This window comes from Catharus ustulatus, chromosome 11, assembly GCF_009819885.2.
Source record: "Catharus ustulatus isolate bCatUst1 chromosome 11, bCatUst1.pri.v2, whole genome shotgun sequence".
NCBI lineage: Eukaryota > Metazoa > Chordata > Aves > Passeriformes > Turdidae > Catharus > Catharus ustulatus.
This window is the reverse complement of record NC_046231.1, coordinates 5,498,077-5,513,012: the sequence shown is the minus strand read 5'-3', so window position 1 is coordinate 5,513,012 and position 14,936 is coordinate 5,498,077. Positions and strand designations below refer to the sequence as shown.

The window sequence follows — 14,936 nt, the reverse complement described above, 5'->3', positions numbered from 1 at the left end:
CAGCCCAGTACAAATGACAGAGGCTCATATATTTACCTTCTGAAAGACAGGTTTGTTATTGTTGACATCATCAATTTTCACAACAACCTGGGCAATACTTGAGAGAGGATGGGGCCCTCCTGAGGCATTATCATCAGTAGCTGTGACATTCAGGACATATTCTGTCCCCTGAAGCTTAGGAAATGGGCTTGCACGAAGTCTTATTAGCCCTGTAAAAACAACAGATTGTGGAGTTTGGTATTCCTATGATTGTTCTCACTAGTAAGCATGACAACAAAGCTTTCTGGGTTACCTATTCACCAATAAACCATAAGGTTGTTTAATTTAACTACAGTGTTTTTACTGCAGTCCCACATTAAAACAAATTAAGACGTCACAACAGGTTTGCCTGCAGGTTTGTCTACAGAGCAAAATGAGCCAACAGCCACAACTTAGCTGATCTGCACATAATGGCTTTCATCAATCTGCAGCTGCCATGGCCAGCTCAGCTGAAACTACTTAAAGTTTACCTTCCTGCAGCTCAGTCACAGCAGCACTGAGCTACAGAGGCACAGGCTGAGAAACCTCTATTCTGCCACTCCGAATTCCCACAGGACACACCCTGCTGGGTGGGACACAGAGGCACTGGCAGAAAGAGAAGTGCTACAAATGCAAAAGGGACAACAGCTGCCTGAGATCCTGCAGAAATGGGCTGTCATTCTTCTGCTCCACCATCCATCACATCTGTTATTCATCAGTAATAATCACAATTGTCATCACAACAGAGTATTTTCACAGCATCAATGTCACTCAAATTGCTTAAAAATTTATTGTTTTAGCTGCAGTACTTTTCTCTGACACTTCTCAACTTTACCTGCACATTTCTACTACAAGAGGGGACAGACTATTCCCCTGACATCATTCCTGAAGAGAAACTGCTGTAAACCACTGTATAAAATTTTACTGGTTCATTCAGCAACAAAAGGCTAAAAATTTTTTGGAAAAAATGCTAACGTTCCTAAAATGAAGTCTCGACTACTATAAAATTAATTGGCAAAAAAGTATAAATGTACCTACACAAGATTTTCTATATTAAAACTGTGAAGCTAATCTCAAGAGATGCTATCAATTAAATGTTAAGATGCTTTGACCAAAAAAAATCTGTTTCTTACAAAAAAGATTTTCAGAAGTGTCAGGTACATTAATTCTATAGCATGTAGACACTCCCAAAACCTTCGTTCCTCTTCAGGTGCAAAGCATCTGAATTTAACTCTTTGAACCTGCAAATCTATTTTTAAGTCACAAAGGAAGTAAAGGAGCTCATAGTAAACTCAAGGTCGTGATTCAATGCTTGCAAGTTACCTGCAGACTGTATTTTTGGGAACATTTTATAAACTAACATTAATATTGCAAAACCATGATTGCATTGAAATCAATCATCATGTTAAGTGAACTCTATGAAATACAGTGAAGGAATAACTAAGGACACCTTATTCCTTCCTATGTATTCAATGCTTCTGCTTTGGAAAATCTAGGTTCAGTTTTTGATTGCAGTTCAAAATACAAAGTAGTTTAACTGAAGTTAATTAAGTTACTTCTTCAATCCTTCAATGGGATTTCAATTTGTTTGCCTGTTTCAATCTCAAAACATCCTCTTCTGTTTTTTCAAGCAATCAACAGCAAATAAATCCTATTAAAGGGATATGCCAACCTACACTGAGGTTGGTGTTTGTGCACTTAATTATTTTTTTATAATGAAAACACCAATGTGATGGGAATCTTTTTTCATGTTTTGAAAATATATGACTACTGAAAAAAGCTGAAAAAGATGCAGAAATCGGCATGTCAGAACAAATACCTTAAACTGCAAAGTGTTCTCCACACATCTTTTTTTCTCATGCATGTAGTATTCTTGTCTAAACAACACTGGTCATATAAATGATTTTAGCCTTAAATTAAAAATATACTTCTTTAGTTCAGATATATACTTTTACCTTCACTGACATAAAACAGTGGTAGTCTCATTCCACCTGCAAACACATCATTTTGTGTCACCACAACACAGATAAGTTCAGTCAAGAGATATTTGCTCTCACCAGCATAATCAGGACGTTGACACAAGCATAAGGTAGGAAAAGCCTCGTTTAAAATCCCAGATGTCCAGTTTCTTATATTAAATTCTATTCAGATACTTGTCTGACATTTTGGAATGTCACCCTGTTATCAATAATAACATTATCTATTAAGTTACTGTCTCTTAAGCTGCCTGTTATCTATAATAATGACCTCTATTAAGTTACTGACTGAAAGCAAACACTGAGCAGGTAAAAGAGGTCGATTATACACAAATTTTAGGAAATTATATCGGTTTTAAAATATTGTAAGACAGTATATGCATTCTTTCCCTGCACTTTTTAAAATTAAGCTTCAAAGATAGCGTATGCTATTCAGTTTGATAGTAAGACCAAATAAAAGGTGCATCAGCACAGAATCAAAATTATGACCACAGCAGCAAAGAGCTAATATATAATTACCTTTCTTAGGGTCAATAACGAAGTTCCCTTTCTGATTCCCAGACTGAATTTCATATGTCACACCATCTCCATCAGGATCAACAGCATTAACTGTGGCAATCAGTGTGTTTGGGCCTGCATCTTCAGAAACAAAGCTCCTGTAGCTGTTAAAAAAACCCAGACAACAGCACATTCATGACTTTAACAAAGGTATAACATAGAGAACTAAGCTTTACAACACCTGTTCAAAGGGCACTGCAGGAAATTGTAATTTTTTAATACAATTACACTGATACTATGCTTTTTTGTTCACCAGTGAAATGATAGCAATGATGATCTATCCAACCATCCACATCTTTCTGTTGTTACCCTCATATTTCCACTCCAAACTTCCAGCAGTACTACAGTCTTGAAGACGAGCTGTGCAACAAGACTTGTGATAAATGCAGAATTGACTTGGGGTTTTTTAATTATAAAAAAGCGAGCTTCTTGATTCACAGACTCCAAGCAAACATTTGCTAAGTTAAAGCAGTTCTCATTACAGCACTTTCTGACACCAGCCCTCAAAAGACTTTCAGTGCAGTCCTTGCCCCAGCAGGACTAAGATCAGAGTGAGATGTGGTGGATCTGTGCATAATGTCAGTTTTACAAAAATCTCTGCTCAAGTCCAGACACATCACTGACATTGTAAGCTCTTAAGAGGCATTATCAGCCTAAGCTTAATGCTCTCTGGAGTAGAAAAGCCCTCTGCTTTAGCAAAGTCCCAAATGTTTATTATTTTATCTGACTGAATTGAGCATGTGTCAGACTAAGCATCCACCAGGCCTGTCCACAGTAGATATCCCAAAGCTCAGCTGCAAGAATGAACTGCATCTGGCTGTGTCCAGCATAACACAGATGCACCACTGGGTTAAAGTGCTTATGGACACACTGGCCAGATGCTGAGAATAGCCAAAAATTTAAAGGAAAAGAAAATGGATGCACAGAAAAACTTTTCCTTCGCTTTTGTTGCCAAGATATGTGTTTTCTAGGAAACCTCCACAGAAACAGCTTCTTTTCTTCCCCCAATTTTATATAGAATGAAGTAAGAGAAGTAAATCATTCTGGTTTAGCTCAGTCACAATCCTCAAGACACTATCTTAACTCTTCATCTCAAAAGTAAATTAACAGAATTCTGATAATTTTTTACATGAAATACAGGGAGAGAAGAGTTCAGAAGACATCTCTTGAAAAAGAGAAAGTAAAAACTGACGTGTAAGAGAGTGGTACCCTTAAGCATTTCATAACTGAGATAAAGAATAACTGTGATGAAAGAGAGCTCATGGAAAGGAATCATGAGTCTATACTGGGCTGTAAATCTGTTTGAACAAAGGGCTAGAAGGACATCATCACCTAGATTTGTACTAGACTGCCACAGAGCACAACATGAACGGCAAACAATCTCTCAACAGGCCCCAATTTACATGTGTTCACAATGGTTCTATTTCATGGAAAATTTCAGCTAAGCTTTGTCTGAAGTTTATCTCTGGGTTCAAGATTTTTTTTCATAACAGAAAAGATAAAGCAAAATCAAAGCCTACTTAACCAAAAAACTTGAGATAGTTTGTATTCCAGGAGATTAATTCAATTCCAATGCCTAGCTACATGTGCACACAACAATAGTTTCCCTGCTATTGCACAGAGAACAGAAAAGCTTCTTGTGAAGGCTTAGTAATTTAAAATTACATTAATTTTAATCATATTTTTCAGTGAACTTTAAGTACAAGAACTGGCAGGGATTTTTTTTTCAAACTATGTTTTCTGTTTCCACTTTGTTAGAGAGATGTTTACAGCCTCTACATCATAGTATCACTCGCTTCCAATTAAAATATTAGGAACAGATGCAGATAAATATTCAATATCTCTAAATAATAAAATAAATAAATTAATTAAAAATAGATCAATTTTTTCAAGCCATATCTCCTTAGTAATGTTTAGAAAAGAAAGGAAGGCACAAGATTTCGAAGCCAGAGGTTATCTGTACATAAATCAAGGACTGTCAGAAAGCTTTGATGTGCTTAGCATCACTGAAGTCTTTGCCTTGGTTTTGTTCTGAGCAACTTCTACTTTTAAGAGTAGAAGGCTGGTGCAAAAGCTGCCTGAAAATTCCATTACTAAGTCTCAAACATCACTGCAGGTTTGTAGTACTTCTGGCATTGCTTTGGATGCTTCTGAGCCCCAGCTATGGAAGAAAAGTCTTTACATATATTCAGAAGGAAAAAAAAAGATACATACAGTTCGTAGGGCATGGGACTAAGTGAAATTAAGTGAACTCCTCTTAATGGCATTTATCTTGTGGGTTTTGTAATTCAGTTGCCATTTAGGATTGTGTCATCTAAGTATTTCTCTTTGGCAGCTATCAACCAGGGATGCAGACTGCTGACTTTAAGTTTAAACTGCCTAATTAAAAGGCAAAATTTCCTCATGTCTCTGGATGAGGGCTGATGGCAACAACTGCCTGCTTTTTCTGCCTGATTTCCTTTGGTGGTGGAGGGGTGCTCCTGAACTGTATAATCAGAAATTACTCCATCCATTTACTGTATCTTTCAGTACACATGGGCAAAAACAAAAGTACCTAAAAGACTATAATAAATAATAAGAAATAAAAATATAATAAAATACATTGTATATATAGTACCTTTTCTTTTTTTTTACTGAGAGTCTCAGAGTCAAAATATCACCTCATATTTGTCAGTCCAGCCGCTCAGCTTTGATTGAATCAAAGCCAGTTACCATCCTTTCAACCAAAGCATGAGCAGCCTTTCAACCAAAATACAAAAACAACAACAGTAAAAGCAACAGTAAAAGATAACAGAGTCTGAAGAATATACATTTACATTGTCTGAGAAAACTCAGGGGCTTCATCATTCACATTGGAGACATGGATCCTAACAGTGGCTGTCCCAGTCCTGGGCTCTTCTCCTTGATCTACAGCCATAATGATGAACTCATAGAGGTGATTAGGGCGCTCATAGTCCAACTGTGTTGCTGGAAAAATAGTGCCTTGAGAAGTAATGCTGAAGTCTTGGCTCAGAGTGTAATACAGCAACTGGGCATTCTCCTTTGAATCACAGTCAGTGGCTGTCACTGTTAGAAGGGAAAGACATTGTATAGATCAAAGTTAGTGAATTGGAATGGGAAGTACATTTACTACTGCTGTAGCAGGACTTGCCTTGGCATGTGGTGCTTGAAATCAGTCAGAAAACTCTGCTGTCCCTTGTGCTTTTTACTGAACTAACCCTTACTCAAAAGTAAGTAATTTAAAACCACAAAAGTGAAGTCCCTGGGGAATTAGGATGCTAGGTCTTGACTTTGTTAAAGAGTCCTGTATCATCAAGAATATATTCTCACATAGAGAAGTATATTCTCATGTCCACCTGACCTACACTGCTGACTTAAAATCACTCAGATCACACACTGTGCAATTAAAGTTGAAATATTTACATACATTATTCAACTGATGGCCATTATGTGTTTGTCAGATCCTATCCACACACCTACAAAAAACTATGCTAAAAGCACAGTTACTGACCAGTAACTGACAAACTACCACTACTACAGGATAAATCACTAAGCAGAACACTAGGAGGTTATAAAATCCTATTTACTAGGGAAAAGCACTTTTCCTGCAGTTGAATTTCCTTTGTCCCCTCAAGATTTAGAGAAAGTTTATGTAAGTGTTAAAGATTTATATAAGGCCCTTGCACAAGTGCTTAATTGAAACAAATTTGTCTTATTGCTACACTTTACAGAGCACCACAACTTGAAGCTCAGATTCTTGGTCTCACTGGGAAGAAGCAAAGTCTTCTTGCCAAGCATCCAAACAAAACCTCACATAGAATAGTTAAACTTCACAAGAGGCTTTTAATGCAGGAAAGCAGAACTCCTACAGCAAGCCTACCCAGGACTCTGAGACAGGCAGAGAAGGCAAGCTGAGGTGTCCATAACTTCTGATCCAGCATCACTCTCTTCCTTCAAGAAACATAGCAAGACTGCTACTATGAGCCCACTGCTGTATTACCAACCACAACAAAGCTCTGTTACTTCAAAGTTCCACAAAGAAAATCTGTTTCCTTTGCCTTCCTGTCCCCCAAAATTGTTAGGGCTGTGGCAGTAGTAAACAATTCTGACATTAATGACAAGGTGTCATTTGCCTTCAGAGAGAGCTGCAACTACCCATGCTGGGACCGGTAATTTTGCTTTCTGAACTGAATTCTAAGTAGTGCAAGGGAGAAAAATACAGTGAATGTAATAAATGGTTTCAGGAGCACTAACCTTGGAGAAGTGCAGTTGTCATAGGAACTGTTTCAGGAACACCGACTTTGCTGTAAATCGACTGATGAAATTCAGGGGCACAATCATTCACATCTGTGATTACAACCAAAACCTTAATGGAGAAGAGGGGAATATTAAACAGCAAAGTGAATCAAGGGAATGACCTCACTGCTCTGGAAATATCACATGGAAGAATTTCCCAAAAACATCCTTGAAGTCTTCAGCAGCTATAGGATAAGACATTTTTCTTACATTGCTCTTTTTCTGCTAAGTGCCATTGAAATATTACATTCCAACATACTAGCAATTGCCAAGTCCCTGACCCTGCAGCAATGTTTTCCACTCACCCTTCATCCCATTGATTATTCCTTATTACTAATTTAAAGGAAAATGGACCATCTGCTTGCCAAGCACCCTTTTTCCATTATCTTATCTTCTGTGATTTGTAACACTAAAAACTCTACTGCCAAGCATATTACATTTTAGCAGTATAAATCTTCAAGACCAAATTCTGAATTCAATTACAGCAGCACAAATCAGATATAAGTGGAACTGATCTCCAGGGAAGTGGTCACAGCCCCAAGCCTGACAGAGCTCGAGGAGTGCTTGGACAATGCTCTTGGGTGCAGCGTGGGATTGTTGGTGTGTCTGTCCACGGCCAGCAGCTGGACTCGATCCTTGTGAGTCACTTCCGACTCAGAACGTTCTATGGTACTGGTAAACCAAGTAAGAGATACAATTTTGCCTCCAACATCTTTACAAATGCTTTCTTATTCCTGTGTCAAATATGAGTCCACAGTTGCATAGTTTACACTCCCAGCAGTAAGGAGTGTGTAAAGGAGCCCTTCTGGTAGCTCATCCTGCTGCACCTCATGCAGCAGTTATTTGAGGCATTCTGCATTACAGAGCAGCAGGCAGAGGTGTACCCATGAGCCTTGCAGAGCAGATATGCGTGAACTACAGCTGCTCTCTCAACTGCTGAGGTTGTATCAGTGTAAAGCAAGTCAAGTTAAACTACCTCTAGGCTAAACGTATCAAATCATCTCATAATTCTCCTTTGAGTCATATTTTACCATTCTTCATCTTGTAGTACACAAGGGTGAACAGAAACTATCAGGCTCTGGTGTACTACAGCCAGTGTTTGTTACACTGGCATACTGCTTCCTGTCTCTCTGTGTCCTCACACTTGATCCTAATAATTCTGTCTCCAGTTCTCTATCTTATTTCCTGCAGCAGGAACAAACTCATATGGTATGCTTTTCCTAGCTCAGTGAACCTCTGAATTCAAATAACTGTAATAACTATATTAAGTAATAAAATTATTATATTTTATATAATATTTATTATTGTAAAATAATATTTATGCTGGCAAACAGATTTCTAAAATACCACAAACCATCAGTTTTTAGTATCAGTGAATTTTTATTACTTTCTTGTTTTACAAGTTCACTTTGTGTTCTTGATACAAAACAAATATTTTTTTTCCTGCCTTTGTTTTAGAGTGGAATCATCTCAAATGTACCTCATATTTGATGAAAGTAGAGTAAGACAAATCTTCATGTCTGGCTTGGCCACATCCATTTCCATGTGTTACCACATAAGGCTTGGAATCTATGATGGGATGGCATATTGATCCCTCAGAAACAGCCTTTAAAGCATCTGCAGGAGTGAAATCTAGGAGTACCTGAACCAGTCCTCAACATCTCCCCATAGACAGAAAAGCTTTTAAAATGGACAGCAGAGTGAGTAGTGTGGGGAAACAGGAGCTGCTGGTGAACCTGTACAGAGTTCAAAAGGGTGAAGGAAGATGGAAATGCACACCTACCTCAGCAGCACTGCTGAGCTGCTCCCCACTCTCCTCTGCCCTGAGCAAAAGGAGGTACTGGTGGGGGTCACTCTCATAATCCACACTCCGAGTTAGACTGATCTCTCCTGTTGCCTGGCCAATACTGAACAGACCTCCAGGATTAGTGAGCAAACTGTAGCTCAGGGATTTCTTTTGATGTGACACAGCAGTGACTGTAAGAAAGCTGCAGCAAAAAAAAAATATAAAAAGAGAGCACTCGAGGACATAATACAACACTCTGAAAAATATGACAAAGGCGATGCTCAGAAATGATGGTGCAACCCTGTAGGTCTGCTCAGAGGTATCCTCAATGAAGTCAGTGACAGCTGTATCTAAACACCAAATTCAAGCATTTTGTTACACAGTGGTTCTATCACCTTGGGGTTAAACAGATAAAGAGGATTCTTGGAAGCAGAACACAGTAAGGATTAAAAATGCAGGAACAGAGGATTTAATTTTTGCTGCAACTGAATTTGCCTACTTCTATTTCCTTCTATGGTAGTGATGGTTTTCAGGCAGGAAACTAAAAGATAAAGCAAGATGAAAAAGATTTCTTTTAATAACAGCACAGTAAGTTTGCTGCAGTCATACCATCCTAAAGTTCCAATAGATAACTGCAAAAGGATAAAAGCCAGGCCCAGCAGCAATGTGTGTTACAGCTTACACTGAACATGTGTTTTTAGCTCATCTGGCACTATCTTTTTTCTACTGAAGTCCAATATGCTTAAAGCCTTCCAGTGGAAACATCCACAGTAAGAAATAAAAGAAGAAATTTAAAACTTTATTTTAAACAAATATTTTTAAAGGATTTAAACCAGAAAACTAATTCTTCAAGTTCTCTTGCTTTAACATGCAAGTTTCTTAGGAAAAAGAATTCCATCTCCCAGGAGAGCACACTAACATGATCCTATGGCAATTACAGTCACAAAAACACAAATTCATGTTGTGCAAATTCCTTTCCTTGCCCCCCCTGCTCCCATGTGTCTCACTTCCCTCTGGTGCACAACTGAACCAATGTACAATACTTCTGTAGGTCACTGTTTCACTTTAGTTTTCTCCTGTATTTTCCTGTGCTGAGCTCTCACAGGCAGTTTCAGCCAGTGCACAACTGCATTCTTGCTAACAGGAATTATTTTGCTCTCCTTCCAGTTCCCTGCCCGGGCTGCATGTTCAAGCCATCTCTCCTCCCCTGCAGCACTGAAACTCTCAAGGCCATGCTGGGAGCACATTTAACAACCCAACTGAAAACCTTTTTTGTCTCCTTGGCTCAGCCTGCCCATGCAGCTGTAGCTCAGGTGTTACAGACAGACCAAAGGAAGGGAAAGATTTGGAAATGCTCCTCTGCTCAGCAGCAGCCTTAAATCAGGCTCAAATTAGGAAATCCCAAACCCAGAAATCCAGTGCATGACAGCAGCTCTGTTCTGGTTTGACAAATGAAAACCACTACATCTGCAAACTTGGGTATCTGGTCCAATTTAAATATGAGAACTTTAGGATTCTAAATGGATTTTCGTGGCTATTTCTGGCCAACACCTCACAGAAACAACTTTCACACTTTCAATGTGCATATTCAAACCTTTTCAGATGTAATAACCACACAAAATACTTCATTCCTTTTGGATATTACCAAGTCATTTGATCAACTGACTAATCTAGTATCATGTAAGGTGTGCAAATCTATTTCTAATAGTGAGAAAAAAGTTACAATTTTTTTTTTAATTCTAAACATTATTTAACCCAAGACAGCAGGTACCTGTTAAATATTAATAGCATTTTGCACTTATTCAATTTCTTTTATGCCTGTACAATTTAATTTTATTGCCGTTTTAAAGAAAAACCTTGTTATCTACTAATATTTTCTTAAAATCTTAACAGTCCTTAGTTATTTAGACACTGTAAAACTGAATGTTGCAGACTCAACCTTAACACCACAGATAATATAATATGAATAATAGTTGAACTGCCACAGAAGGAACACATTGACTGGACCAAAGTATTCTCAATTCCAGTGGAAAGAAAAATACTTGTAAGAACAAAACAGCTTGGAAAAGAAGGGACTGAGTGTTCAGGTGGATTTATGTTACTAACATTTTCTGTAATATTTCAATTGACATGGTTATACAAAGGACAGAGAAATAAACTTACAAGTCCTATGACATCTTCATTTTAGCTCAGTTTGTCATTGTGATGAAGACAGGAAAAAGAATCTTGGTTTTTCCAATTTTCACTTGACGGAGAAGGCACTTCTCCAAATTTGACACATAAAATTAATGTATTCTTTCACACAGAGTATCTTTCTTCATGATGTAACAGTACTAATTGGTATTCTGCATTTTGTTTGAAAATTAGCAATCAACATCTAATCCTTTCCCTATAATTTCAAAAAGTAAGAAAGCACAACCATTCAACATGACTTTTCTCCATAAAAGGGCAACTAAAACAATACATCATCCAACTGTGTCTGGATCACTTCTATTAAGAGACCTAAATTGCTTCTCACAGAATTTATTCATGATTCACAAACAATACCAAGGCTGTGGCGAGATCAGAAGTCAAAACAAGGATCACAACCTCACTGCATTATTTTGAGCTGTTACTTACGGTTCTCCTTGCAGGGTGCTCTCAGGAACAGACACAAAGTATGACATGTTGGTGAACTGTGGTGGTCGAAGTCCAGCAATTACAGAAACAGAGGCTGGGGACCCTCTGCTTCCAAGTTTATCTGCTGCTAGTACAGTCAGCAAATACTCCTTGTCCCTCACCAGTGGCAAACCTGTTGTTTTAATCCAGCCAGTGTCCTTCTCAACTTCAAATCTGTCTTCACCACCTAAAAGGAACACGTCCACAAATTGTCATCAGTGAGAATATTTTTACTTTATTAAAATCAGGAGAATAGTCTCAATTCCCAAGTTAGCTTTGGCTTAGGATCAGTATGCACACTAAGGTTCAAAAGTTTGTTCAGAACTTAGAAAACAGTCATTACATTCATCATTCATGATTGCACTTCAAAATTCCATTTCACTCTCTGGACAATTATCACTCTTCTTTTTAATTGAATTATAAAACTGTTTGGATTGGAAGAGACCTTAAAGTTCATCTCATTCCACCCCCTGCCATGGGTAGGGACACCTAGAAGACAAGATTCCTCCAAGCTGCAGTGTCCAACCTGGCCTTGGACACTTCTAGGGACAGCTACAGCTTCTGTGGGCACCCTGTAGCAGGGTCTACCCACCCTCACAGGGAAGAATTTCTTCCCAATATCCCACCTAAACCTACTCTCTGTCAGTTTAAAGCCATTCCCCCTTGTCCTGTCACTCCAGGCTCTTCTGAATAGTCTCTCCCCATCTTTCTTTTATTCTCCAAAACTTTGCTGTTGCTTGGCCCCAAGTATCTCTTACCAGAAAATACTCCACTGGAGAGTATTGTTGCTCCCCATCTGCTCAGACACTTTTAAACTATTACTAAAGTTTCTTAAAAGGAGACACACAAGATATTATCACTGAGTTTAGATAAGCTTTGTACAACCCAGACCTTTAAAAGTTTGTTACAAAGGAACCAGAAGCATGACTCCCACAAGGGAGAGGAACATTAACCCTCCTTTCCACCCAACAATCTACTCCTCCACAGACTGTCTCATAAATATAGTCCCCACTGACACCCCCTTGCCAAAGCCTTGGGATTACTAACTGCTCCAGTCCCCAACATCCTCAAGGATATCTATGGGCAGGAACTCAACTTCGAAAAGAAATCTGTCCATACATCAATAAAAGTTGACTTTTCTCACACAGAGAGCTGAAGGTTTATGAACCTTTTGCAGGAGGAAAGGAAAATAAAGCTGAGGGAAAAAAGGTCACAATAGCGAGGAATAATACTCAGGGAATGGGAGGATTAAAATTTACCTTCCAAGAGAAAATATTCTACAGTTCCATGGATCCCTTCATCCGCATCTACGGCAAGCAGCTTGTACACCTCAGTACCTCCTGCAGCCTCAGGGGAAACCACAGCCAGGAAGGGAAAGGGCTCCATGGCCCATTCAGGGACGTTGTCATTCACATCTGTCACTGTAAGTGACATGTGTACCAAGTACCAATCCTTCCCTAAAGGTCACAGGAAAAGGAAGAAATCATTAAACAGCTACTTCATGGCACTAAGAGTAACAGAAAGCTATCACAACCTGACTGTGCACTTCCTGCAATACTGCTGGCATGTAATCCAGAAAAACCTGGAGTCTGGAATGAAGACACAATGTGGAGAAGAAATAACCAGCACAAGCACCGCTGAACTGCAAGACTGGAGCCACCCATATCACATTCTTCTGAGAGCTCTTCTTAGGAAAAATCGCATATTCTCAAATTTTCAAACTTAAAATACCTATTTTCTAAAAATTGTTGGGCTTTTTTTCTGAAGATTGAACAAAAAAAAATCTAACGTTTTGTTTATGCAAAGCAACTCTGAATTTTGAAAATTACTTATTGTCAAAAAATTCTCATCCACCCTAACCAGTGATTTGTCCTTCTATAACGTTCACTGAAATCCTAATATAGTTGTCATTCCTATTTAAGTTTAAATATTATTAAATACATACAATCAAAATCTGTAAGAACAAACCACCACAAAATGGAACTATCAATTTTTCCAAAAATCAACAGCGTAAGATTCTAAAAAACTGAGGAAAAAAATATTTATTATATTTTTACCATTATTAAATTAACCCATGAAATAGCAGAGCTTCTAACAAGTAGTAAGTATCAGCCAGGTACTGCTGAAAAGGTGGCAGAAAGGACACTTGAGACAGTAATGGAGCAAAGGGGGGTTTTAACTGATAATTATCAGAAATATCAGGGAGCACAGTATGAATAAAACAGGCCTGTGGCCAGTTTGGCTTCCAGTAGACTGGCGCTGACCTTGCGAACGGAAGCCAAGCTGAGTGTTCCTGCAGGCCATATTCAATGCCTCTGGCTTCAGAAAAGGCAGCAAAACTGAACTGGCACTGCACTGTGCTCCAGCCTGGAATGTGGTCCACGTAAAAACAGCCATCTACACTTACAACATGACTTATCCACATGCTTAATAATGGATGTGAAGTCAGAATTTTTAAAGTTTATGGTGTTAATGCTTGAATTCAGTGTAGATTTATTATACATGCATGAAAACATACAGACAAGCATTTATTTTCAAAACAGCTCTACAGGAATTGAAACACTGTGCAAAAAGAGACATCTAAAACTATCAGGTTTAATTTAAATCTAGTTAAAAACACAAAGACCTTAGTGTTTAAGTATATATTGTCATAGAAAGTGTTGCTAAAATATCTAATTGTGCAGACAGTGTGGCTATGGAAGTCTGTTCTCCCAGGAAGTTCACTTAAAGCTGTATACTCATTCTCCCTCTCTGCTGCAGAGTGACATCACTCTACGAAAACATCCATATTCCAACTAAAATCTGTTCCCTTGTATGAGGTGTGCATTTACAGATATCCCTTCGCTCCCACAGAAACATCACCTCTTGCAGCTTCACCTTTCCATACTCAGAAGTTCCTGTCTGCTGGCATGTGCAAGTCTAGCACAGCATATCAGAATCTGCCATCTGTGAGCAACCAGTTCGTGGACTGTTGTAAAGAAAACTCCTTGGTGTTGTGACTGGCAAAGTCAAATAACAGTTTCTTAGTTTAGTTTCCTGAGACTTAATCCATCACGACCTTTGAATACATTCTATTTTTACCCAGAAAAAAATCAGCAGTCACCCAGGATAATCACTGAGGCTCTCTTGAGTTCACCTTGTAAAACTGTGTTAATTCATCTGTATTTTAAGCCTGTGAGTGAGTACATGGCCTTTTTTTGTTTCTCTAAAAAGCAACAAAAAATGCATTGACAGTAACTTGATAAATCTAAATTAATTTCTTTGTAATTATACCCTGCACAGTAGTATATATGAAAAAAGTGCCTATAGCAAAACACAATCTCTAATTTATCAAACAGTAAATTACAGAAGTTATCAGTTTACTGAAAAATAACTGGCATTGTGTTTGCCCATTAAACGTGCCTTGCAGCACTGCAGACCACGGATACATGCAACATGCTTCTAACATTTTTATGGCAAAATTCCCAGTTACCACGTGCATCCAAGTCTTACAAAGCCTTCCTGACTGTGAGACCACCTGTGTGTTATGGGTTACTGCACCTCTATGGACAGAAATGTTGGGAAGCCCTGTGTAAGGATGCTCAATTCAGCTTCTGCAGACAGATGTTCTTTAAAACAGTGCCTGTCAAGCCAAAGTTTCCAAA

At 38.4% G+C, this 14,936-nt stretch overlaps 1 protein-coding gene across 2 annotated transcripts in view; it reads right to left on the bottom strand.

The window, feature by feature from the left end:
• LOC117001456 (neural-cadherin-like) overlaps positions 1-14,936 on the bottom strand; it is a 64,591-nt gene that overhangs the window by 37,377 nt on the left and 12,278 nt on the right. For both annotated transcript variants that reach the window (XM_033069815.1, XM_033069817.1), the window contains exons 2-8: positions 12,552-12,749; positions 11,254-11,479; positions 8,632-8,836; positions 6,807-6,918; positions 5,369-5,618; positions 2,514-2,656; positions 37-209 (exon numbers count right to left, since the gene is read on the bottom strand). In XM_033069815.1, coding sequence (XP_032925706.1) covers positions 37-209; positions 2,514-2,656; positions 5,369-5,618; positions 6,807-6,918; positions 8,632-8,836; positions 11,254-11,479; positions 12,552-12,749 — 1,307 coding nt within the window. The remainder of the gene's footprint in view (positions 1-36; positions 210-2,513; positions 2,657-5,368; positions 5,619-6,806; positions 6,919-8,631; positions 8,837-11,253; positions 11,480-12,551; positions 12,750-14,936) is intronic.